General features: G+C 41.8%; 1 protein-coding gene across 6 annotated transcripts in view; it reads right to left on the reverse strand.

Moving 5' to 3' along the window:
* The window catches only part of LOC111865222 (ephrin type-A receptor 4-A), a 550534-nt gene that overhangs the window by 271906 nt on the left and 252090 nt on the right, over positions 1 to 26538 (reverse strand). For all 6 annotated transcript variants that reach the window (XM_023853096.2, XM_023853093.2, XM_023853095.2 and 3 more), the window contains exon 2: positions 21431 to 21610. In XM_023853096.2, coding sequence (XP_023708864.1) covers positions 21431 to 21512 — 82 coding nt within the window. In that variant the 5' untranslated portion in view covers positions 21513 to 21610. The remainder of the gene's footprint in view (positions 1 to 21430; positions 21611 to 26538) is intronic.

Genomic DNA, 26538 nt, shown 5'->3' on the forward strand with positions numbered 1-26538 from the left:
ATTTCTGGATTTGAGACTTTCACGGCGGTGACTATGAAGAAAGCAGTCGTCTGGAATTTGGCACCGTGTATATGTGGTGTTAACCGACGTTTCGGATGAACCTATCGCCTCCATCTTCAGGGTAGAAGGAAAACTATAAGAAATGAGACCGTGAGAACCGGTAAAATTCACTTGCGGATTTCTATATTTTTCCTTCTACCCTGAAGATGGAGGCGATACGTTCATCCGAAACGTCGGTTAACACCACATATACACGGTGCCAAATCCCAGAAGACTGCTTTCTTCACTATTTCTGGAGCTTGCTACTTGCTGTAGCACATGGCCTATGCTTCCTGTGTGGGTATCAAAACACCGTCGTGCCCATTTGTCTAGGTGTCCTCAGCGTATTTTTCATCTGAATCACTTCAATTCTTTTGATTCGAATGCCTGAAGATGTTTCGACATGGGGGGAATGGCGGAGGGCCTGCGAGCGACAAGTTACACTTCAAACATTGCTAAACCTACATACAGCACACTCGATATGCCAAAACACAAAAATATGCGTTGAAACTAATATATCCCCAGTTCTTATCGGCGCTCTTGAAAGCGTTTAGACGCGCAATAAGCCAAATCTGGAACACAGACAGTAAAACTTGCATCATAATAATTACTTCATGGATTAGGAGAATTGTCTGTTCCGGCCTCTGAAATGAAAGTCTGCACCGTCCTTTGCAAATGTATTTTACATTTGTCTTCATATTTTGTGTCATTTTCATAAAAAGTTAAAATACCCAGCTCATTTCGAGCACCCTGTTTCTTAATTGATCTGTCCTAATGTAACCTTTGATAGCTCTCAGGTATTTCATTTCTCCTGCTCGAATTCCATCTCACCCTCCTCTTCTACGTCCATGTTTCGCTACAATACAGAAGCAGTGGGACTGCTTTAACCTCATGAATTTTTAAACTCGCCTCTTTCCTGGTTATTAGCCTATTCCCCATATTCTGAAAAGGAAAATTCAAGCAGGCTTGCGTGATCTCTATACTGTGTGTATGTGTATGTCCCCTTATTAACTTCTGAATGCCAGAACCAATCTTTCCCCCTCGGGCAACCATACTCTGACGTAGTGGTGGGGCTAGTGACGTCGTATGATCCTGAGAGCAATGCTGGCCGTATGGTAGGGTCTCCCATGCCGGACAGGTCAAAGCCGACAATCCAAACAAAAATGGATACCTCGGACATCCAAGATGGGGGCTGGGCGTCGGGTTGACAACCGTAACCCATAAACAGCCTTAATTGTTGATAAGCTTTTAACGACTGCAGCCAGATGGAAACACTTACAAATGGGAGCCCGGAATGTGCGGTCCCTATACAGCAGAAAGGCACGTCCAAAGGGCACCCAACGGGGAGGCAGACCTTCCGTCAGGTGGATGGATTCAGTTGAAGAAGACTTGAAGACAACAGGTGTTAGAAACAGGAGACAAGAGTCACAGGATTGGGACCAATGGTGAGCATTTGTTAAAGGAGCCAGGGTTCATAATCCTTTTATTCCAGTTATCCTGTAGCCTGCCAGTGACGTCAGAAATCATTTCAAAGAATTCGATAAGTCTGAGTTCTTGGTTAGTAAAGGCAATAACACAACATAATTATGCCCATTAAGATCTACGATTTCACTGAAAATTTCAGTTTCTGATCTTCGTGTTACTGACGTAAAAAAAAGTAAAGTTGTCCCTGTACTTAACTATTTTTTTATTGTTAGTGGGGTGGGACTAAGACCCTTGTACTGCGGCCACTTCTGGCCTATTGTACAGCCCCAGATGAAACGTGAGGGTGATTGTGGAGCAATTGGTGGAATGAAACCTAAGTACTGGGAGAAAACCTGCCCCAGCACCACTTCGTCCACCACAAATCCCACTTGAGCAGACCCGGGATCGAAAGTAATTAATGAACTAAGTTAAGTACTAAGCCATGAAAGCGTATAGGGGAGTGGATGTATAGACCCACGTTTTCCTGACAAGGGCACTAGATGGAGGTGAGTGGTCAGCTTCACGCCCGGGAAAAGAGCCCCCCGGTACCCACTGGACAGGAGGCTGGGTGGAACCCAGAGCCAGTCTGGACGATGTGGAGAAGTGAAAATTCTTGACCCCACCGGGACTCCAATTCCGACCCCTCGGTCGTCAAGGCAGTAGCAAAGTCGCTATACCGACTGAGCTATCCCGGCGCTTGTTGTTCATGTAATAACCACTGAAATTATGTGATTAAGAGTTTAAAGGCGGTGCTTCAACGAGGGTTATATGGGTTCGAGGCCTGACGTATCCGTGTCTTGAACTCGCACATTTAAAAGACACACTTGCATTGATCCTTAGAAAGTTCGCTTATTTAAGATGGCGGAAGGTGCGCTAGGTAACTCCATTGATCCTGCACTCTGAATTACAAATGTTCTAATTAGAACGTTCGCAATTAAAGTCACGGAAAGTGATTGCCTTGATTATAGAGCATTTGTGGTCTACCGCTTTTCCCTTGCTGGAATTTTGGTATTGAGGAAAGTTCTATCGCCGAGTGTTAAATCACGACCGTCTTCAATGCGTTTCTACATTCGTTGCCATTAATACATTATCTTCTCAATGTTTCTATCACGTTACCACTAACATGCTATAGAATAAGTCGATAGTGCCTATTATAAAAACAGTTCTAGACTACAGCCTACCTAAAATGTTCGTAAGGTGTTATAAAAAACATTTTTACATTATGACAAGTAAATTAATTTTATGATACGCAATCTTCAGTTTCAAAATAAAGTTGTACTGCTTAAAAAGACACGTGAAATCAATTTTATAAATACCCTGAACATATTCTTTGTAGCATTTCTATAATTCGGACTTTCACTAATTTGGAGAAGGGTACGCTCCCAATTAGTCCGAATTAATGAGGCCCTGCTGTATATAAATTTGTTTACCTAAGTAAACCTCAAACATGGGTCTCAATTAGGTTCACAACAGTACAATCTCCGTCGAAAATTCAACTAAAACACGTACCATTAAATAGATTAATTATAACATTAAGCTTTAAATGACAACTTACATGGAGAGGCCATAATAATACGTACTTACTAAGCATCTTCAGAAATCCGTTTTTTGACAGCAACAATTTCTGGGTGTGGGTTTGCTCTCGGTTACAACAATTTGTTTCGTACTTCTGTCACTCCCGTTCTTCAATCATCTCTCTCTGTCTCTCGTACATTTACCTCGTAACCTTTCTCCCTTATTCATTTCTCATCTCTTTTTGCTGTCTTGTTGTCATTCGTCTCCGCCTTCTTTCCTCCCTCTCCTTTCCGGTAAAATAATTCAAGCAAATATCGTTGGGTGCTTGGTATTAGCGCCGCCTGCTAGTCAATTGAGAGTATGTCCTCTGGGAGCTGACTATATGACGGCTCCTCCGAGGTCTGAATCCTCTGCGACAGCAGACCAAGTTCATAGAGATATATTAAATTTGCATAATAAATTCATTGTATGGAGTGAAGGTTCTAGTGACGTAACAATGCCCGTTCTCCTACTGGCTAAGCAAGCAGCAATACACAGCGCAAGAGATATCGCACAGCCAGGATTGGACACTAGAGCAGGCAACCACTTGAATATTCTTTATGCATACTTATTTCAGCACTATTTTAAAGAGGGAATTTAAAACATTACAAAATAAACATATCTGTATTATTCTACTTTGGGCGATTGGCTCGCGTAATGCTTGCTACTATTCAGTCCAGAACCCTTTGTCTTCTCGTCTGTGGTCCAAAAACATAAAAAATTAGAATATACAAAACTATAATTTTGCCTGTGGTTCTGTATGGGTGTGACTCTTGGTCTCTGACATTAAGGGAGGAACAGACTGAGGATGTTGAGGAGAATATTTGGACCGAAGAGAGATGAAGCGACAGGAGGCTGGAGAAAACTGCATTATGAGGAGCTTCATAACTTGTACTCTTCTCCAAGTATAATTAGAATGATCAAGTCAAGGAGGATGAGGTGGGCAGGTCATGTAGCACGAATGGGGGACACGAGGAATGCGTATAGGATATTGGTGGGAAAGCCAGAAGGAAAGAGACCACAGGGAAGAGCAAGGCGTAGGTGGGTGGACAATATTAGAATGGATCTTAGAGAGATAAGGTGGGATGGTATGGATTGGATTGATTTGGCTCAGGATACGGACCAGTGGAGGGCTCTTGTGAACACGGTGATGAACCTTCGGGTTCAATAAAATGCTGGGAAATTCTTGAGTAGCTTCAGAATTGGCGGCTCCTCAAGAAGGGCTCAGCTCTATGAGTAAATAAGTATTTAAGAAACAGTGCGCTAAAATTATGAGTCAATAATAGTACAGTGAGGTTGTAGTTAGTCTGATTCTCGTACGTGTAAGAAATAAAACTTCTTCGCTGGCTTGTTGTCTTCTCTTTTAAAACAACGTGCTTTGCTTACACAGTTTTCTTTACTGCAATGAAAGACAGAAATGGCTTCCTTTCCCGCGTTATCTCGCTCCTGAAGCACAGCACAGACAACATGCCACGAGTAGGAAAATAAATTATATTCAGACAATCCAAGGCCTTCGGGTTATTTGCTGCTTAAATTGAAACTACTCGCTTTCTATTTCTTTTTAATTCGCCAATACAGTAATAGCAGGTTTCATAAAACCAATTACTTGAACCGTTTTCGACACTTGATACAATTTTCACTTGCTAAGGTTTGATTATGCGTAACATTAACCAAATGCTGGCACTGGATTGACGCTAACAATGCCTGGGACACTGATATGAAGAGAGAAAGCGGAACTCGGCTGGCAGAAGTCTGAAGGCTAACACTGCGGTACTTCACGCTGCTGCAACTGCTTCGAATTCGGAAGATCCTGGGTTCAAATCTCTACTCAGAGACATGATATCGTGACTGAGGACGTTGTCGTATTCCTTGGTAACTACAGATATTGTTACGGTATCTAAAATGAGCCACGACCGCTTCCTTCCATATAAGTTACAATTCCTTGTTCTTTCACTATTATTGTCCTGTTCGATAATACATTAATGCCAGTACATAATGACGCTGTTACTGCATACTCGTAGTGATGAATCGAATAATGAATGAACGGGAAAGGATATGATAGGTGGCGGCTGTGGTCTGAGGTATCAATCCCGGCATTTGCCCGGAGGAACTGAGAAAAACCAATGCTCAGTGGTAAGTTGAATAGGCGCAGCCGAAACAACCCGCTCTGCTGTTAAATACTTGAGGCATTAACGCAAGAGAGAGCCTGTTCAGCTCCATTTATAACTGATCGGTTCCCAATTAATAAAGATGTTACAGAATGTCAAATTATTAAATTATTATTATACTATTAATTGGTCGCCCTTAGTAAATCTCCTGCAAATTCCAAATCTCCCACGCGACTCTCTCCTCTGTTTACTTGTTTCTGCCGCAGTTATGCATAACTTCCTTTATATTACAGTTAATAGGCGTTAATGATATGCCTATCATTACCAGTGGTCAATGCGAAGAAGAAGCATACAGAGTAAACCACAATAACCAGTTTTCCCCAAGAACCTTATTTCTGTACAGACTCATTTCACTATATATTTCGACTATATACAGGAGTTCGTCCCACTGGTAAAAGGAAAAGTTGTCCATTTGCTTAACTAATTAAGCACTAGGCCATGAAGGCGTATGGGGGGAGTGGATGTGTAGATCCACATTGTCTTCACCTCGGCACTAGTTGGTGAGTGGTCAGGTTCGCGTCCTGGCCGCTTTATCCCCGGTACCCCATTGTATGAGGTTGGCGTGAACGAGTAAAGGGCAATCATCATGTCCCGTGCCAGGTTCAAATACTCTGAGGGGTTTCATGAACCAACAGGTTCGATAAACAGTGTGCAGTATCTTGCTTTTTATTCTCTTACATTTCCACGAGGACTTCTTAACAGACCCTCTTAAGGTTTAGAGCTTTCGTCTGGGTACGGCTTAGGTATTAATTTTTTTCCCCCCTTGGACGTAAGTTCTCTAATGGATTTATTATCTAGGGTAACATGAGAGACCCATGAAGGCATTCCGTGCTTATGGAACGCCACGCGATCGACAAATTAACTTCTGAAATGATGTGTCAAGGCATGAAATACAGGCCGAGATTAATTCTAACCGCAAGAGGTCCTTCGAGGCATACAACATTGCATTCAAAAGAGCTATCACTGAAACAGTGAGCCGGGATAGCGCGATTCGTATAGCGACTGCCTATGGGGTGGACGACTGAGGAGTCGGAGTTTGGGTCCCGGTAGGTTCAAGAATTTTCTCTTCTCCACGTCGTCCAGACCGGCTCTGGGGCCCACTCAGTGTCATATCCAGTGGGTTCCTGGGACACTTTTCTCGGGAGTAAAGAGACCGGGGCGTGAAGCTTACCACTCACTTCCAACTAATGCCGAGGTCAAGAAAATATGGATCTATACATCCACTCCTCCGTACCCCTTCATGGCGTAGTGCTTAATTATTAAGCAGCACAGGGACAACTCTACATTTTTATCCCTGTAAAAGGCCATGGAGGTCCACAGTCAGCTCATAGGTGGCGGTAGTAATTCAAATTCTCTTGAAGACCTACTGTAGATACAACAAAACGCAAGAAGCGTGAGTAAAATAAAGTGTAAGGACACCAACCCGAAAACACGGAAGTCACGAAGTTAACAGCAATTAAAAAGCGATCAACGGAATCTGGAGAAAAAGAGATGCAATTCTTGACAGTTCGATAATCGGGTACATATGACGGTAGAAACCTTGTAGCTTCATCGCCACGTCCCCTGTAAATACTACAATGCCGCAATGCTTGGCAGTCACCAGAATGTAAGAAAAACCACGAACATTCAGTCAGGATATACTGATATATGAATAGGCTGCTTCCCAAATACGATGTACAGCTTTGGCGGTCACGGTAGCCGAGCGGTGTAAGGCATGAACTGTCTTCGCTCGCTCTGAAGCCGGGATCGTGGGTTCGAATCTGTTTCCTGTGAGGTACGAACTGAATTCTTATATATTATTCTTATTCACTGCCGGTCATTGTAGCCGGGAAGTCTAAGGCATGCACTGTCTTCGCTCGCTCTGAAGCCGGGATCGTGGGTTCGAATCCTACACAATGCATGGATGTCTGGTGTGTGTATGCGTTTATTCTGTTTGTATCTTCCTGTGTTCAGGTAGAGTTATCCTCAAAATGACCATGAATCTGAGAAATCAGCCCTATGCTCCGAAGTGGGAGCAAGAGGAGAGAAACATACGCGTTTAGACCGTTACCGTTACAATGCTCCACAACATCGACTTACAAGAACCGCAACACGTGAAGCAACGTTGTAAAATAACCGAGTATGTGCTCGATGTCACACGTGAACAACAAATATAGATCTCTCCACCCATAATTTAGGGTACTAGACAAAAATATCATCCTTATGTGTCACAATAAATCGTGTTATTCCGCTGATAATTCTGTTTTCATTTTGCAGGGGCCGAAACACTTCTGAGACATTGCCGAGCAACAATGATGGGTAAGTGAGATGTAAATCAAATTAATTATTTTAGTAGAATTTATTAAAAAATAAATGGAAAGTCCTAGGGAAGACTGCGGTCATTCGTAACCGATAGTTAAGGTCGGTTAATACAGAGGATAGCATAGCAACACTCAATGTGTTCAGTTTTCGCCTACCAGAAGCGGGATACAACCAGGCACAGCAACAATCGGGCCTGTGACAAAACACTGCGTAATCCTGCTGGTTTTCCAGCTCACCGCAGCAGAAACTAGCGTACGGGAATTTCTATGATGAGTCCGGGTAGTGATCCGAGCACCAACGGGAATTCCAGTTGCATTTCTTCAACTGCACTGCACTGCTCTGCGCTTCTGTGCGTATGAACCACAGTCAACACGTACAGCAAGGTTCAGCTGGGAGGGGGGAACACAAGTTGGAATAACAAATACCGTCTTCGTATTTAAGCTAGGCTTATTACGATCAACGTTAGCAAGTCTTTCAGTTGCTAATGGAAGATAATTCAAGGGGCTTCTGCCTACACAGAATAAAATCTTTCTTTCGTATAATTTCTTTTTCCAAAACGGCAAGGTACGATTTGAAACTCCGGACTTTTTGAAACTCCGGACCTCTCCATCGATAGAGTTATTTATTAGCTTCATCGATTTTTACATTTCTTAAAGCTTAATTTCTTAATTCCAAAACCTTACAGTTTAATTAATTCAGTTGGGGTCTGGTCTTTTCAGTCCTTTAATTTTTAACAGTTTAAGTTTAAAACTGTAAAACGCGTCATCGATTACTTACATAACTTTCCCATAAGCCATACTTGCTGGCACATTGTCACTAACCCAGAATGATTTTTATGAATTCTCTGCACAAAATGCTTAAAACTAACACAAAATTAAGAGATAGTTTCAGCGTATTTCATTTCTAGAATTACAGATCGGATATTGATGCTGCTTGATTTGGGGGATCAACAGTGCAATTGCCCGTATTGGTCCAATTAACTAATATCTTTGATCTAACTAAAAATCAAAATCTACGATCTATATAAAAATTGTCCAACACAAAGAGAGAGTACGTTATACAAAACACAAATCTCATTAACACAACCGTTATTGCAATCATTTGTTTCCGATGTGTATATGTGACGAAATACAAGGAATAATGAACCGTATCCTTTGACCTAGGATCCAGGTCTCCCTAAAATCTGAAACTTCTATTCCAACATTTTCTTTTCGAATTGGTGTCTGTTCAATATATGCAAAATCCCAAAAGCACGCATTCAGAAAATAACTGTAAGCTTAAGTATGAACATCAGCGCCGCAGACATAGCTAAGAAAAAAATCACAGTACGGGGGGGNGGGGGGGTGTCAATGCATGGTGAACTGAAATCTGTCGACTGTTTAAAATAATTTCTCTATGTCGTCTGTGGGGTAAGCACAAATAAACGGGTTCCATATTCCTTGTCTGAGGGACAGAAGTTACGACTCCCCGAGGCAACACAGCTGTACGGGGGGCTTATCGTGGGGGCAGTGCTGCTCAGCTTGTTCGTCCAATTAAAAGAGAACGCACCTTGTTCGCAGTTGGGCGATATATTAACTGTAAAGAAATATGTTACTAACTAGTGTTATAAATTTCATTTAGAACTGGAAATATTCGAACTTGATTGGAAGGAAAACCCTGCAGACGGAATTCCATTCCAACCGTCTAAACAGGGGGTCGTTTTGTTAAAAAGGCACTCATATTCGGCAATGAAATCCAAAGCGGCTTACATGTTTTCATAATTTGGAGTATACACGTGTGCTGGCTAAACTCTTCCTACTGCTTGTACGTTCTCTGAAAAGTAGTACATAATGGACGCGTGCTAAGGAAATCCTACCTGTCCGTCACTACATGGTCTGATTTCATAAAAAAGTGTGCGAATTTCATTTCGGCATATATTGGTCCAGTACAATCCCTACTTCAAATGGAGTTCAAACGGCATCTTGTCGCTCTTATGAACAGCTTTATGTGGGGGAAGTTATAGATATCATTCTTCCGAGTAATCTGACGATAAAAACAAAAACTAACTCCGTGATTTTAGTCCACAAACGAACTATACCGACCTAGCGACTGCCCCTTGTCGGCGAAGTTTTGTGCCAAATTTTGCGTATAGAGGATGTCGCGTGGTCAGCGCAACTAATCCCACGGCTGTTAATTTCGGATTTCTAGACCGGAGCCGTTATTTCCTTGAAACAGCTCCTCAATTATCATCACGAGGTTGAGTGGACCCCGTCCCAGACCCACTAGTTCTCAGAAAAAAAATCTTGTAGCGCCGGGAATCGAACCCGTACCTCTGGATCTGTAGCCAGGAACTCTGATCACTAGACCATAGAGGCAGTTAGTAATCTGAGGATACAAATGAAAAAATAAAATATAGCTATGCAACTGGGAGTAGCTGTGGAAGTAGCCTCAACGCCGGGATTTGCATCTGCATCAACATATTCATACCGACAATAAATACACATCACAATCTACAAGTTCAGTAAAATCTTCAAGGTAACGTACCTGAAATGCATTTCTCCAGTTTGGTGTCCAATTTCCATATGTTTTATTTTATTTATTTCGTCTTATTGTTAAAACCTTGCTTCTCTTTGTTTGTCTCAAATCTACTCCAAGGTTTATGAAGCAATTGGCCCGGTCAGCCCGGGTCAAATTACATCTTTTCATAAGATCACAAAGCTTAAAAAATCTCTGAAGCCATATAATGCAATTAGGCCCTATATACTATAATAAGTAAGGGCATACGTGGCTTGCTTCTTTACTTAGTTCTGTTCCCTTCCTGAAAGAATTTCTATGCTCTATTACTCTTCCTTGCTAGACAGGTATTCAAAAGTTTCCCGTAGTGAATGCATATGTATGTGAAGGGAAATTGAGGGGGGCGACAGAAGATATAAAGGGATAGGCTTCCAGTAAGCAAAGGTCAGTTAAGGGTAGTTCATGCAAACCTGGCGGTTGAAATTCAAGGGAGACGTTTGCGTCCTAGCCAAGAACGTTACCCACCTCAGATCTCATGTAACCTGCTCTCTTCAATTTCTTTCGGTGGCGTTTTCATTATCCTTTATTTGCCTTCGCTTTGATTAAAATTCGTGGCTCAAGAGGTCTTCTTTGTGCTCAGCCCAGTTAAGCAATTAGCGTTTCGGGCGACGAGATGTCTCGAGCGGTTGAGTCGTCCGGCTCCGTTTGCCCCTCCAGAACTAGAATCTAAACCTAGGAGGAAGTCCTCCATCCCACAACCTCCGTACGTCCCAGGTGGTCTGCACCAACGCTTCATCCCCCGGAGAACTATTTCCTTTGCTCTCCTTGGAAGTCTATCAGCATTACTACGCCTTACTAATGATAATAGCATTCTTCTTTGCAGCGAAAGAAAGGTGAGGAATCATTTTTCTCGTTTCAGATACATCGGTGTAAGATTTGGGAAAACATATTAATTCTATCTGTAGCAACCAGTAAGTTCACTGAAGTGTCAATTAGTATTTTAGCCTTTAACAGTGCAACAGGATGCTACAATATTATAGTTAGTTAGTTAGTTAGTTATTTAGAGAGGGTGGGTTTCCCCATGCACGGCGACCAGTTTGATCTATTGTGCTTCCCGGCGACCAGTTTGATCTATTGTGCTTCCCTCTATGATATTCTACCAGTCTCTTTACCCTACCGATAAATGGTGCGTACCATCAGTCCCGCCGAGCAAGCGAGTTCGGCCACTTGCTTAGCGGTGTCTATAATGCTTCCCCCATCTATCGGAGGCCTTAGAGACTATTTTTGGGCGGGAAACGTCCTGAAATTTGGCTCAGTGATCCCCTTTGGGGATATGAGGTTCTTTTACGTGCCGTAAAGCTACGACACGGGACACACAGCTTAAAGTCCCTCCCGGAGGACTTGTTCCCTGAATTTTTCCGCCCTTAAAAATTCTTGTGTCGGTGAAACAGAAAAGATCTTAAACGTAAATATATTCCGCATTTCGGACGACATTTTAAGAATGAAATGCATTATGCCCTCTTACGTGTGAAACTTTCCATTCCAAAATATCGCCATCATATATATACCATTTATGTAGTGGCCAGGCTCGCACCTTTGTGATGAACCAAATGTTTCTTTCCCCGAATAAACACATCAGAATCTAATACGCGATATATTGGTCATCGGCCCTCAAAATCCATACATTCTGACACCCGGAAAACTATCACGGCCGGTTCATATCGAATTTCATCCGCAAACGGCTCGGATCCGACAAGGGATATGAAAGTGCTAACGACACTACGTTTTTGTGTAAAGCACTAAACAACTTGTAAATGCTAATCAACAAAAATTTCATGTTTAACAAATGGTCTATTATGATAGGAGTTCGGGTTACGTCCCACATCTAGGATCCACCAGTTTCCTTTCTAACTTGTGCAAGGGACAAAGGCGATTCAAGTGTGATAACTGATAATGATTCAATTAAAGCTCATATCGATGTTCAGAGTGAGTGCACCTCTGCTTGGAACAGTCAAGACAGTCAAGCTCATTCTAAGATAGTACTGTTTCTATCTATCCTCTCCACAAAGAAATTGTATCTCGTACCGTGACTGGTCCGCCGAATAAATCTGCCGAAACAACGCCGAAGGACTGGATGGCCATTTAACCAGCATTTAAATACAAATATAAATCACTCCGTCCAATGTGACCTGTAAGTTTTTTACTACATGAAAACTTAACACCCTTACATGTTTCGGTTTCTGTGGACCATCTTCAGAGGGCAAACATCACTACAAATAGGAAACCACCATCACATAAGTTGTTTAGACGTAAAGTACGTACACTTATATGCTACAATACATAGTGTGACGGACCAGAATGAAACAAATCAAAAGCATTTAAATAATTTCACCATTATTTTATATACACACGTTACTGTTCAGGATAAATGCTAGTCACATTACCGAATGTTTTGCCAGGCAATGCGACCTGAGTTATTTCGCCCCAACTCATACTCACACGGCCGCTGTCAGGATGAGGGCAATCTTACAATTATAGATTGGTTGCGGCACACAAATCACTGGCTCCACTTTGTGAAGGAGATTCCGTCCTTGTATGCATTGCACCTAAATCTGTCCGTTCTATTCTCTTGGCTTAATGGTGAAAATGCACTGTTTGGGATCATCAGCATGGTCATCTTCTGGTGACCACACATCAAATTACTTTTATTTTGTTTTCACCACGACCAATCAGGGCAAGAAAGTACTTGTAATGGCAAAAACAGAAGTTATGGGGAGACCATATGACGTCTGTTTTCTTTCAAATGCGTCACTCTGTTTGGCAGGGAAGGCAAGAAACATAAAGTAACAATTAGGGTACAAACGGTAATTGTACTTCGTCACATACTTTCCTCTGTAGTAGAATCTGATTACAGTGCACGCCAGATATAAATTCGGAGGTTGCGTCGCCGCCATGTTTGTGATGAGGATATACAGACAAAAAAGTTTCATACAGAATCTGTAGCTATGTTTATGATTCATCCTTATATAATATTTCATAAACCTCGCTCAAATGCTCATAATTACTGGGTTTTTGGGCTTTGTCCATCGTCCGGTATTCCAGAAACTATAAATCACAACGCCTTGGAAACAGATCCAGTTTCCAAAATGCTGTGTTTTCTAGTTTCTGGAATACCGGACGATGGACAAGTCCAAAACCCACCACCGTCGGAAACAACTGTTTTAATACCAACTGCACTCCTTTTCGAAGAAATATTAGCACATAAAATTTTAGCATTCTGTATTAAGTGATGGTAGTGTCTCTTCAACTTCAGAAGTGTGTGCGTACGAGCATGTTACAATCATTGATGGAAGACGTTAAAAAATAATTATAAGTTGAAGAAAGCAGTCTGCTTTCACAGGTTCTCACGGTCTCTTCGCTTGCAGATTTCTTATATTTTTTTCTTCTACCCTGAAGATGGAGGCGATATGTTCCTCCGAAACGTCGGTTAACACCACATATACACGGTGCCAAAACCCAGAAGACTGCTTTCTTCATAGTCACCGTCGTGAAAGCCTCAAATCTTACGAATTATTAGTTGTTTTGGAAAGGACCTATCTCAAAATACACAACTTTGGCTACATAGAGACTTTGCGCAAAAAAGAAAGGATGGGTCAACAAACGGAACTTCCTTGAGCAGTAGTGAAACGTTTCAGCAACTTAGCAGTGGTATCATAACGAGTCGACTGGATAGATGAACATCGCGGCAGTCATCCAAACATAAGCACAAACAGCAGCAAGAGAGACCACTTACAGAAAACTGACAATTCAAGACTTATAAAGTCAGGTGAAATGTTGGAAGACAAAAGGAGAGACAGTGGAACAATATTGCGTCTCGTAGCGGGTCCCAGAGACCCAATCACTGTTTCTGCAAAATAATAATAATAAGAATACAAACTGATCCTGAAAGAGTATACAAGTATTCCAGCAGATTTTAAAGGGTTCTGACGATGGTGGACGACACAGAATTGCTGGGTTTTTGGACTTTTCCCATCGTCCGTAATTCTAGGTAATAGAAGAAACGGCATTTCGGAAACTGGATCTGGTTCCGTGTTCAGGTGAGAAAGGAAGATACTTACTCAGTTGGGCCCCTTAGAAAGAGCTAACATCAATGGAGCTTTCCTTTCTCACCTGAAGACGGAAACAGATCCAGTTTCCGAAACGTAGTCTCCTCTATTACCTAGAATTCCGGACGATGAGAAAAAAAAAACAAGTACTCCAGCGTTTGGAAGTTCTCGAAAAGATTTATAAAGAGACTGACAGTTGACTACACAAAAAATATATAATACTAAGCATAATTTTCTAACAAGACAAACCATGGTACGTTACTTCAACTACTTACACAGCTAACTAGTTCACTACTTCAGCCACAAACTAATTAGTCAACTTCGTGGCACAGGGTCTTCATTGGGTAGTTAAGAGTAATTCAGCTGATGAAGGACTTTCGAGGGGATTATGAGAAACTTCATCGTCATTACAAGAACTCTATTCAGTAGTATCCCACGCCAGTTCAGCCCAGAAAACATCACGACTTCCTCCTGTACGATCCTTGTAAATAGTACATTCTCCCCGATGAATCACACTTACAAATGGTATCAGTTACTGCATGCACTTCCTTCCCACGCGCGATACATGCTCGCCCCATCGAATTCCTTATTTAGTTATCCAAACTGAGCCGAATGCAGAATGCACAATTTATATGACACCTTATTTTGCCGTTTTCTCCAATTCTTTACAATCCACTCGGAATTATGTAGAATTTGGTATAGGAATGAAAGTAGACTGTCTGTTGCATTTATTAAAGCCGTGACGCTTTTTTGTTCGTGACAAATCGACACGAAACATCGCGGTCTGATGAATTTCAGCATTACACATTGAATATAAGCCTATATGCCGATACTGTGAGAGCTCTGAAGAATAAACCGAATTAGGTGTGCTCACAATCCCGTTAACAGGATACCCGATCAGTGAATATAGAGGCCTATTAAAAACTTCGAAATCCAGATATACTATTACGCATAACAACACGCAACAGACATTAAACCGCATGAAGTGCAATATCCAGGGCCATTGCCTAACTAAATAATCGTACGCTAATCATAACATGGCTAAATACGAATATAACACTTCTAAAAGGTTTGGTAGTAATTATACCTTCTATACAACCAGCTAATCTACCCTCCACCCTCCCCCTTCCCTCTTTCTCATTTACACATTCAACATTCCCACGAAATGAGTTTGTGAACTTTTTGTTGAAGCTAATGCATTGAAACTCTCATCCGTGTTTGGTGTCATCTCCATTTCGCATTAACGTTCTGTGGTCACAGAAGCAGTCGTTACTATGGTAATTGGTATGCCACTGCAGAACGAATGAAGCGGTTGCTTGTCATATCGTCACTGCATCAAGCTCAAATAATTGAAAACCTTTTCACCGTTCCGCTGTTTATACACGTAACAACAACTGCGTGAAAACAACGGTATCCTAACCCCAACAAAAACCGAATTCTCCATGATCCAGTATGACTCAACAACTAAACCAAACGAACAAGAAATTAAGACAAAATAACCTAAAATCGAATGAAAGGAAAGTTTAAGATACCCAAAAGAAATTACACTCTTCCTTGCGTATGTTTAATCTTTAGTCAGTGTCCATCGAAGAACGATTAATTAATTTTAATCTAAATTTGATACTGGTCAATATATTTCTTTTGAATTTGATCTGAGGGTCGTATTAAACTGGGATACATATGCCAACCCTCTGTATAAACTACAGGAAAACTGGGATAGTGGATAAGTTTTCCCCCGGCCATGACAGAGTTGGAAAAAAAAACTGTAGAAAAATTATGTGGTAAATATACTTTACAGTAATTAAGAAAACACGTAAACGATGTGGAAAATTAAACTTCTAACCCAACGAGAGATATATACGACTCTGGAACCGCAAGTGTTGAAAATGTTATCTCTAAATTATGAAAGAACTCTGTTCTCTGCGTTTTTTTTCTCACAAATTACAGGAAACTTTGAAGCCAGATCAGAGGTTCAGAAATCAGATATGACATTTTTCCTCTCACGGAGGTCCATCGAAATCATTCAGTTAACATAATTTCTCCATACCCTGGCAGAGCTTGCAGGCAAGCTATAGTATGAAGGAATCTTCTTCACAACATTATTTTGCGAGGACGTTTGGAAGTGACGGATGGGAATTTGAAACTGCATGGCCCCCATACTCGTATGTCAACGTTGTACTCTATGTATCTGTTTCCTATATACTGTGACATGGCAGTACAGTTTAACGAGACATGTCATCCGTTGCTGGGCAATGGGACACTAACCGCGCTCCTATGTCAACAAACAAGCGAGCCGTTGCCAGGCAACGAATGATAACGCAATAAAAGCGTAGATATGCTCGTGCTGAAACAATGGTGCAAAAAGCGTAGCGCCTACAAACACCTACCCCTCCTTCGTCGAAAAGAGGCCCAATTTCGAAACACGTACACGTCCAGGAGAGTATAACAATCCTGGGGACGGATCTCGGGGAGACTGAAACCAAAAATGACTATGCTGGTGTAGGTCAGCAGTAATTTAACCGACCGATAGAAACAAAGAAATACTGTGCTGGCAAGGACCAAAGGCAATTTAACCTGCCGACCAAATTAAGTTAGCTGCGTGTTACCTGTGGCCTTGAGTTAGCTGTGAGACGGAGCCAGCCATTGTTGGAAACCATAATCGAGCAACAATTAGTGGGGACACAGGAAACTTTGTGTGTTGCAGTACAGTGAATTGTAGAGTGTGCAGATCGGTGAAACTATTATAGTTACCTGAAGTTACGAGATATAAGGGACAGTAAATCCGCTTACCCATCCAAAAAACCCCTTTTCTAACAACTAACACGTGACAAAAGCCAGTCACGGTAGCCGAGCGGTCTAAGGCATGTACTGTCTTCGCTCGCTCGAAAGCCGGGATCGTGGGTTCGAATCCCACTCAGGACATGGATGTTTGTGTGCGTTTTTCTGTGTTTGTGTACAGGTAGAGGCCTTGCGACGAACTGATCACCCGCCCAAGGAGTCCTACCGTATGTCTAAGATCTAGAAAACCCGAAGTGAACGGAGATGTTCATGGAGGTAGGCCTGGGCCCACTGGGGCTGTAGTGCCAAGGGGGAAAAAAAACACGTGACAAAATGTTACATATAATTCTAGCTCATTTAATCGCCAGACTTGGTCAGTTACTCAATACGGTCCTATATTATTATTATTATTATTATTATTATTATTATTATTTAATCGCCAGACTTGGTCAGTTACTCAATACGGTCCTATATTATTATTATTATTATTATTATTATTANNNNTATTATTATTATTATTATTATTAGTGGGGTGAGACTGAGTGTACTTGATACTGCGGCTACTACTAGCCTATTGTACCAGCCCCAGGTGACAGACGATGGTGAGCGTGGAGCAGTCGGTGCAATGAAGATTGTCAGGGGAAACTGAAGTACTCGGAGAAAACCTGCTCCAGCGTCACTTTGTCCACCACAAATCCCACATGACCTGACCGGGGCTCGATCCCGAGCCGCCGCGGTGGGAAGCCGGCGACTAACCGCCTGATACGATCCTTGATCCCTTTTATACCTTTATCTTGTGCCCTCATCTCTCCGTTAGAGGCGAATGAAGCGACAACTGTGCCTGTAAAAGGAAACATTTTCGAACACGCAGCTTCCCATGTGTGCAAAGACGTAAGAATGCTACGCCCTTGTTACTTACGCATCGCCAGGTTTTTCCCAGGACCGTAAACCTGAAGGCTTAGAGGGTATCGGCTATCGAAAGGGGGGAAGGGGGGGTTTACACTCTTGGGCCGGAGACCCCCCCCCCTTTCAAACAGTCAAAATTAAGTCACTGTTGCCATATATAAAAAATTTAATTAGTGAAGTTTGCAAAATATGTTTCCTGCCATTTCAAAATACTGCACACTTTTACAGGCGATTCTTAATGAAGTACAGTCGCACATTTCATTGCAGTACATTTTACAGAAGGCACTTCAAAGGAAATATAAAGAGACAGGCAAAAGGATAATGATGGAATAATTGGGGCTCTTTCTTTCAGATATAAAAAGAATCTTCATTTATTATGGATTTACTTTTTCCGAGCAACTAGAGCATAACTGTTTTCTTCTGACGAGTTCGGGGTCGTTAAAAGCCGGGAATTTTTTACCGACTGAGTGATACTCAACTTTTCAAAAAAAGACCGTGCACCATGAAAGTTGGCCCGCTTGTTACCAACGTTACAGTTCACGTACCAGAGGCACACTGAAGAAGCCTTCAGTTTCAGTGTTCTGAACCTTACAAGCTGCCATACTGTAGTCTCACTTTCTTTACGTAACGCCGAGTCCCAACTTCACCTGATATATATTCACGTGACACGCTTGTGCACTAAACGTCCATTGTTCCAAAGCCTAATGTTGAATTTTTTGTGAAAGAATTCCTAACTGAAATCCAAATCACGGCATTATTCACTGCTATAACAAACAGCGAAGGAGTATTTGGTTGGTCTGGTTTCAATAGACTTTTGGGTAAGACTGTTAACATCAGTACATCTGCTGCTGTGAATAAGCACCACACCATGGAGGTGGGNAGAACCTGATGATGACGACATTGGTTGCAACATGTAGTGATGAACTTTTAAACTTTTAAAGTTAATAAATTTTATAGGGCATAGTGTTGCGAGACTGTAACTAATCGACACCGTTTCTCCTGTCCTACCTTCGATGGCCGGCCAGTGCGAATTCATTATTATTGTCATCTTCATCCTATTCACCATCCAGTGTCAACATTGGTCATGTTTCTGTTACGTGGCAGTGCTCCCAAGTTTTGAATAATTCCCAATGATTCCTCACGTACTATACTACCGGCCGGCTCTCTCGCTAGTAAATATTTAAAGGATGTGATACTGGTTGAATCATTACACCACAAACTTTAGACACCGCCAATTTTCTGAGGTAAACTTAAAAAATGCTTATCTAGTGTCTCCAAACAATGCACAGCGTCACTGGTCTATGTTTCTGCAGCAAGAAATACGCCTGTTCTCCTGTTCTAGTCTCTTTGATGCCGAAGTCCTGTCCCAGCAACCTTGTTCTTTGAAGATATATGTCTCTTCTTCCATACCTGAACCTTATTTAATCATAATGCTGCCCGACTGACGTACCAATGTACTTTCTCTACTCAGCTGTTTCAACTGAACCGAGAGCAATTTCTTTCCAGATGTCCCTCCTTTTATGTTCTATGAATCTACATGCAGCAGGAGTTCGTAAGATGTCATTTCAATGGCTTGTGATCTCTCTTTGTCAATGCCAAAGACCAAGAAGCTTCGCAGTCACTTCGCAGTCACTTTATGACATTTAATTGACTGTATTTTCTTGTTCTTCCCTTTAGGATGCTTCGAATTCTGATATGTCTACTACACATGGTTCTCTTTATCCGCTCATAATTAGAGCTAATTGACAGTACACTTACATACCAAATAATTAAATGTTGTCAACCTGTTGAGTAATATCTTTAGGATTTAATGTGTTCAAAGTGAGAGTGGACTAAATGTCAGTTTACAGTTTACTGCAGAATTCGAGCCGGTGCGCGCACAAAAAAACAGCATTTAAATTAAATAACCAGCTCTGGTCATAACCGTTAACAGACCGACAGACTGAGACGGTTTACCATTCGAAAATTCCATGGCGCGCGTTATAAAAGTTAGAACCTAGCCATCCTTTAACAAAGGCAAAAACTTCTCGAAATCCACTCCTCTGGTCCTGCGCATGTAAAGAATCTGGTGAAACTCACTTAGGGAAAAAATTACGAAAATCTTAATCCATTAAGGTTCATGGGATAAATTCTAAGATATAAATAACTCTTCTTGCAGCAAAACTACTGCTACGGGCTTCGAACCCGATGTCAAACTGACTTACTCATAATAAATGGAATAAAATATTAGCACACGAGGGACCCGTAGATGTCTGAACGGAACTAAGCAGAACAACACTACAAAAATGTACATATGGGCGCGTCTGTGATTACGGTGGTTTCATCCTCCTGTACTGGGAACAGTGACTGATCGGAGAACTTCAAATAAATATTATTGTTCATAAAGTATCGTGTAGACTAACCGAAGTTCGCGAAATTCAGACAAATGGTCTGAAAAGTTTAAAATGCGGGCAAACAGAATAGCACGGGAAAGGATGTATTTTTAATGTAGTATACAAACTTCCTAACGGCGTTCTTTGTAGTTTATTGAGCTTATCTGCGACTGATTCATAAAACTTGACTATTTTTTTGGTTCATTAAACCACAATTTGTGGTCTTACGTAAAACTGTATCCATTATGGATTCATATGGTTCCTCAACAACATAGTGAAATTCTGCCGCACAGAACTTTAAAAATCCGCCAACGATTTCGGTCCTCATAGCACCTTACAGGCAGCCAAACAGAATTACTTTCCAATAAAAAAATATTAAAATCGCTTCAACCGCTCTCGAGATGCGAGGCGAGACACAGCAAAACGGAAATATTCTCACTGATATATTGGGTTTCTGGACTTTATCCATCGTCCCAGTTTTTAAGATAACAAATAAAAACACGACGTTTCGGAAACTGGATCTGTTTCCGTCCTCAGGTNGAAATATTCTGTTTAAAACAACAGACATCCGTACAATTTCCGGAAAAAAGTACACTGGGCATTCTGCATGTTTCATTTTAAATAAAACTTCTGCTTGAAGCATTCTTCTTTCCGATAAATATTTAAGAGTAAACCATGAATTACGATGGAGATGCGCGCATGAACGCCCATGGGTCCTCAAGTAGCGTACGCCTACTGTTAACTGTATGTACTATGCACTCTTAAAATTGAACTTACGTCAAAAATTTCTAATGTAATCTTTAATCATCTTTACGATTACAATGCGTTTCGTAAGTATGAGAAGGTGGTGACACAACAGTAACAACTCTTTATTGACGACTTTCTACTAGAAAGAAAATAATAAGCTATAATAAGCTCCTCAGATGCTAAAAAGTATAAAACACAATCAGTATCATCTTCAGTTCTCACTACAAGTGACAGCAGTAAAATCGAACCCTGAGAGTTCACACTGAATACTTTCGGCTTTAAAATTACTGTATCCTTTGAACTAAGGAAAAGGCAAGAGCCTGACTAAAACACAAAATGAAGTAATTTAGTTCACAAAAAAACACGTGCACAATGGCGTTCGAGCTACAAACGAAATATTGCAGGCAATGTCACATAAGCACATGATGTCCAATTTATGCAGTATACTGTACTTCATACTCGAAATCATTTTAAAAAAATTAATAAACTGTTGATATTCTACCTTGTTCAGCTGAAGCTAGAGAATACAGCAGCGCTACGGCGGCGTACAGCAAAAGCAGAAGCCTCAGCAACTGCCCGCCCATCGTCCACGTCACTTCCGCCGTCCGCAATCTGCCCCCTTTTATAGCATAGCGGACAAATGGGAAACGCCGATTCGAAGTTCAAATCCTCATGTACGTTTCTGTAACACAAAAACAATAATATGTTATTTAATACGTCATATTGGAACTCAACAACTACGTTTAGAAACGGTTGCGACTGATCACGGTGGCCGCACTGCCTAGCTAGACTGCTTGAAAACTGTGATCGTGTTATCGAACCGCACTTTGGACAGAGATGTTTGTCAGCGCTTTCTTCTGCGTTTGAGATGTTCACTAAAGGAACCAGCTCTGCGATGGCCGACTGCCACCCATGGGGTCCTACCAAATACGTAAAACATTCGTATTTTAATAAATGTCAAATGAAGAAATCAAACACCATCAGAGTACACGACAAGCTTGGGCCGTTACCATACGAAAATAATGCAATTAAATATTATAATGTACGTGTCAAGCTCTGGGAAGACAAATGACACACAACTTCACATTTAAGCGCTACCACCTTAACAAAGGGCTGTATAAATGTGCGAATCAGCGCCCCCATAATTCGGAAATACTTGTGCAGAATTTCCGCCGATATTCTAGCCGCCAGATACTGGATACAAAATATTTGTTTTTAAATAATGATCTTTCATGGTAATAACATGTTTCATTATGACCGTAGAGATTTGTCAGCTGTCATGCTCAAACCACAAAGCCATTGTGCGCAGACCTCATCCTGATTTCCATTTTACTTAAAGAGTACCTCAACAAAAGGCGCAGAATATTACAAAAAATTGTGGAAATTCCGAAAGTGAAAGCATCTAGTGCTGGCCTCACCTCAAGAGTTCGCTCACGGTTGCTGACGGTGCGGACGAACTTAGTAAGGTTATGAATCAGAAATCACTGGATTGATATCACAAACTGCCGTACTTCCAAAATGAACTCCACAAAGAGAGTTAAACGAGCTTACACTCAAGCTCCGGCCATACTGGAGGGGCAGAAGAAAGGTAAAGACAGAAGGGTAAAGTTGCCACTGTGCTCAATTAACTAAGCAATCAGGCAATGCGCCATGAAGACGTATGGAAGAGTGGTAGTATAACTCCACCATTCTTAACATCGGCAGTAGATGGAGTTTCACACCCCGGCCGCTTTACCTCCAGGGAAAGAGGTTTCGTGAGCTCCAGAGCTGGTCTGGACGTTATGGGGACGAGGAAAGTTCCCTGCCTATGGCAGGAATCGAACTCCGGCAGTCCATCCCGTAGCCCTTCGCCATACTGACTGAGGTATCCCGGCTTGGTGGGCGAAACATGCCACTTAAATAATGCGTTCATACGTGGCATACTACAGAGTCGGAGTGAAACAAAATGAGACAAAACTGTAACAAACCACGAGGCAGACGCTTGGATGGACAGACCTTGAAACCCAGTAGTCAGTGATTCCTCAGTTAATTTTCGTTCTTTGTTGTTCCTGATGGACAGAGTGTTTTTCCACAAAAAACCATCACGTGTCTGCTCTGTGCAGTGGTGCCACACGAGGTGCTCGGATGCAGAAAATGACATTTGCCTGTTAATTCTGCAAATAACATGACAAAGGCTCGGTATTTCTCAGCTCAAAATATTATTCAGTTCCATATAAGAGCAATTCTTTGTGTATAGCAGTGTTACTCCGTAACAGATACCATAATTGTTTCATGTATGAAATTTGCGTATCTCAAATTGTTTGAACAAACGCCTAACTTCTACTTCACATTTCAAATGTATACTGATTAGACTTTATTCTGTAGTACATCAGAACTTCAAGATTTTTCACAAAAAATGCGCATTCTACAATACAGAAATGATTCCCCGTATTTGGAACCCTTCCTCTATCAGTTTAGAAATCGAAGGGACCTGAATATCCTAATTAGAGAGCAGTTTGTGTATGATTCGCTCTAATTCTCTGGGGCAAATACCCAGAATAACCACACAACAAACCACAATTTTCCCTTCCTAATGCAACACTACCATTCTGTAGCCACTGGTCCCCATTTGGGCGAAGCGTGTCATATAAAACAATGCACCTAACCTCACTATAAAATAAGCGACTATGCTGATATTGACTGTGCCACAATATGCTGAATTCTTATGGGGCAGCAAAACGTATTAAGTACTGCGAAATGAATTCACATTCTCTGGTGCTGAGAACAAAACGTGCACATGACGTCCACAGTACTTCTACGAAATAGAATCGTCTAACAAATGCTGAACGTCTGCAGTACTACAAAAAAATCAAGAACCGTCTTCTGTCGTGTGAGGAAGAATGTTTATAGTTTTTATATTTAGCTATTTACAGATATTTATCCTGAACAGGCTTTTATGTGATATTTTTCTTTCCTTGGCATTACAGCCCCAGTGGGCCTAGGCCTACTTCCATTAACTTCTCCGTTCACTTCGGTTTTTCTATATCTTACACATGCGGTAGGACTCCTTGGGCGGGTGATCAGCTCGTCGCAAGGTCTCTACCTGTATACAAACACAGAAAAGCGCACACACACAAACTAAACATTCATGCCCTTTGTGGGATTCAAATCCACGATCCCGGTTTCCAAGCGAGCGAAGACAGTACAGGCCTTAGACCACTGGGCTACCGTGACCGGCTTTTATGTGATATAGAAGAATTTAATTCAAACAGGGAAACAAACCATCTCACTCTCTCTCTATCTATCTATGGCTCTACAACCCTTGTGGGTCCTTGGGCGCTTTTTCAATTTCTTAATCCATACACAGTCGGTAAAATTCCTTGGGCGGTGCACCGGCCCTACGCAAGGCCGCCACCTATACAGAGGACAACACAAACACTGAATAAACACACACGGTCATCCATGTCGCGAGGATTCGAAATCACGATCCCAGTGTTCGAGTGGGCGAAAATGGTTCATGCCTTAGTCACGCGGCCACTATGATCGGTGGGAAACAGTGCTTTCAATTTACTTCATACAAGCAGTGACTTCCATTTTCCATTTTGCTTACAGGCTGCGTTTTAGACCTGGCCTCTGCTTTACGAGCACTGCAAGAGGGCAATGAGGGAATGAAAGGGGGTGCCGCATCGCAAATGATACTCTGTTACAGTCCATCAACCCGCTGTCACTGATCTCACGAGACTCCACCAAATCTGCTGCAAATTCTGATTAGAACGGCAAGGTACAAAAACAGACAGTACTTTGCTTCGCTCAGCTCCGCACGCTGAATATGTGATACACTGCTCATACTCACTCCAGTAATACAGGAAACTGCGCTGCTAAATTAAGTCTAACCATGGCAGTTCAGCGAACTCGTGTCTGGACAACACCCCCCCCCCCAAATTCCTTATGCAGTGAGAGACGGGAGAGAATGAGTCATATTTAAAGACGCTGTTTCAAGTGCAGAGGGCATATGGTGTCACGGGATGCAGATTTGAATACGCATGCTTTGTAGGTTAAAGATCTGGGAAAAGGCGGTCATGGTCAACAGTCGAATGAAGGGTTGATGTGGTTGGTTATGTGGCGGGGCTTTCAAAATGGCGTCAAGCAGGAGTGACGACACCACCGACTATAGTACCATGAGCCGGTATACCGAGTGCCTTCTGGTCGCTACACCAATTTAATCGGTGTTGTGAAAGAAGGGCCGGAGAGAAGCTGATCTTCTTCTTGCAACCAGGTCGGAGAATGCGCAAAACTTGCACGGAACCACAATACACCTTCATATTACTAATGTCACCGTATTTGGTACAAATCAGGATACACAAAAAGGACAGTTTTATATGGTTGAAATAAAAATAGACTGAAAGCTATTCGTTATAAAGTACTGTCGAGTTTGCGATGACTCTACGCCATCCATGTCACTTCAGGATTTCCAAACTATTTTAACACCTCTAGAAAACTACCAACCGTTTCTCCCCTGTAAGAATTCTCGGACTTCATACTACATCGTACAAGAATTTGTCGTCTTCGTATATAAACTTCAAAGAGTTTTCCGCATTCATGTTCCATCACCGAAGAATTCCCCGCTCTTACAAGAGCATTTAAAATGTTTCTGCCCTCGTATCTGATCTAAGCATTTTCCACTATCCTGCATTAATTACCCTATCTCGGACAGATCCCATAACAAATTTTCGTCCTCATAAGAATTCTCCAACCTCATACGTGTTTCTCAAAGAATTGTTCGACCTCGTATTCACCCTGTAAGAGTTTTGTGATCTGACAGTATTCGAATTCTCCGGCTTCGTATTCCATCTTCCAAGAACTGCCGGGACTTTTATTCGCTCCACTTCAAGATTTCGCAGATATTGTCTTCGCTTTTATCCTACAGCTCGCATTGCCTTTCTAAGAGATCACAAATCTTTCCTTCAGCGACGACTCTACGGGCGGCCGCACACCAACTGCATCAAGACATGAGACAAAAGACGCAGTCTTGCTCCATTCCTGATTCGCCAGCATGAAGCTGACGTCAGCATTATGACTCAGACCGGTGTGCGGAGGTTTTCATAATCTCTTTCGTTTCAACTGCGTTCCTTTCTTTGCATCATATCTCAGACATCGTGTCTTGACTGTTACGTCTTGACGCATGTCGGTGTGCGGCCTACCTACGAATGTCGTGCCCTTCCGCCGCTCCTAAAACTGTTATTCTCAGCATGGAACTACTATACAGGCGACAACCAATATTGCGGGAAACAATTACAGCAAAGGGAAATTTAGTATTCAAAGAAATACAATTATTATTACTAGTTTCCAGGATGGATGCAGTCGTTACGTTGTCAGTACCCACTATCCTCTAATGTTACGAATACTTGGGTACCGTAACAAAAGTAAAGCCAGCTTAGAATGCGGATAAACGCCCCACCCAACAACGCCGCTTATTATGGAAGGATATACACACACAAATAATGACAAGACATGTGTTTTAGTTCCTGCAGTTACGTGTGTTTAAAAAATCTTGCTCTGGATGCTTGTCAGATAATTAAGAAAAAGTAAACAAGTTAAACTTATGCCAGATATTCCTTACACATTAGCTAA

The sequence above is a fragment of the Cryptotermes secundus genome, unplaced genomic scaffold (assembly GCF_002891405.2).
Source record: "Cryptotermes secundus unplaced genomic scaffold, Csec_1.0 scaffold614, whole genome shotgun sequence".
NCBI lineage: Eukaryota > Metazoa > Arthropoda > Insecta > Blattodea > Kalotermitidae > Cryptotermes > Cryptotermes secundus.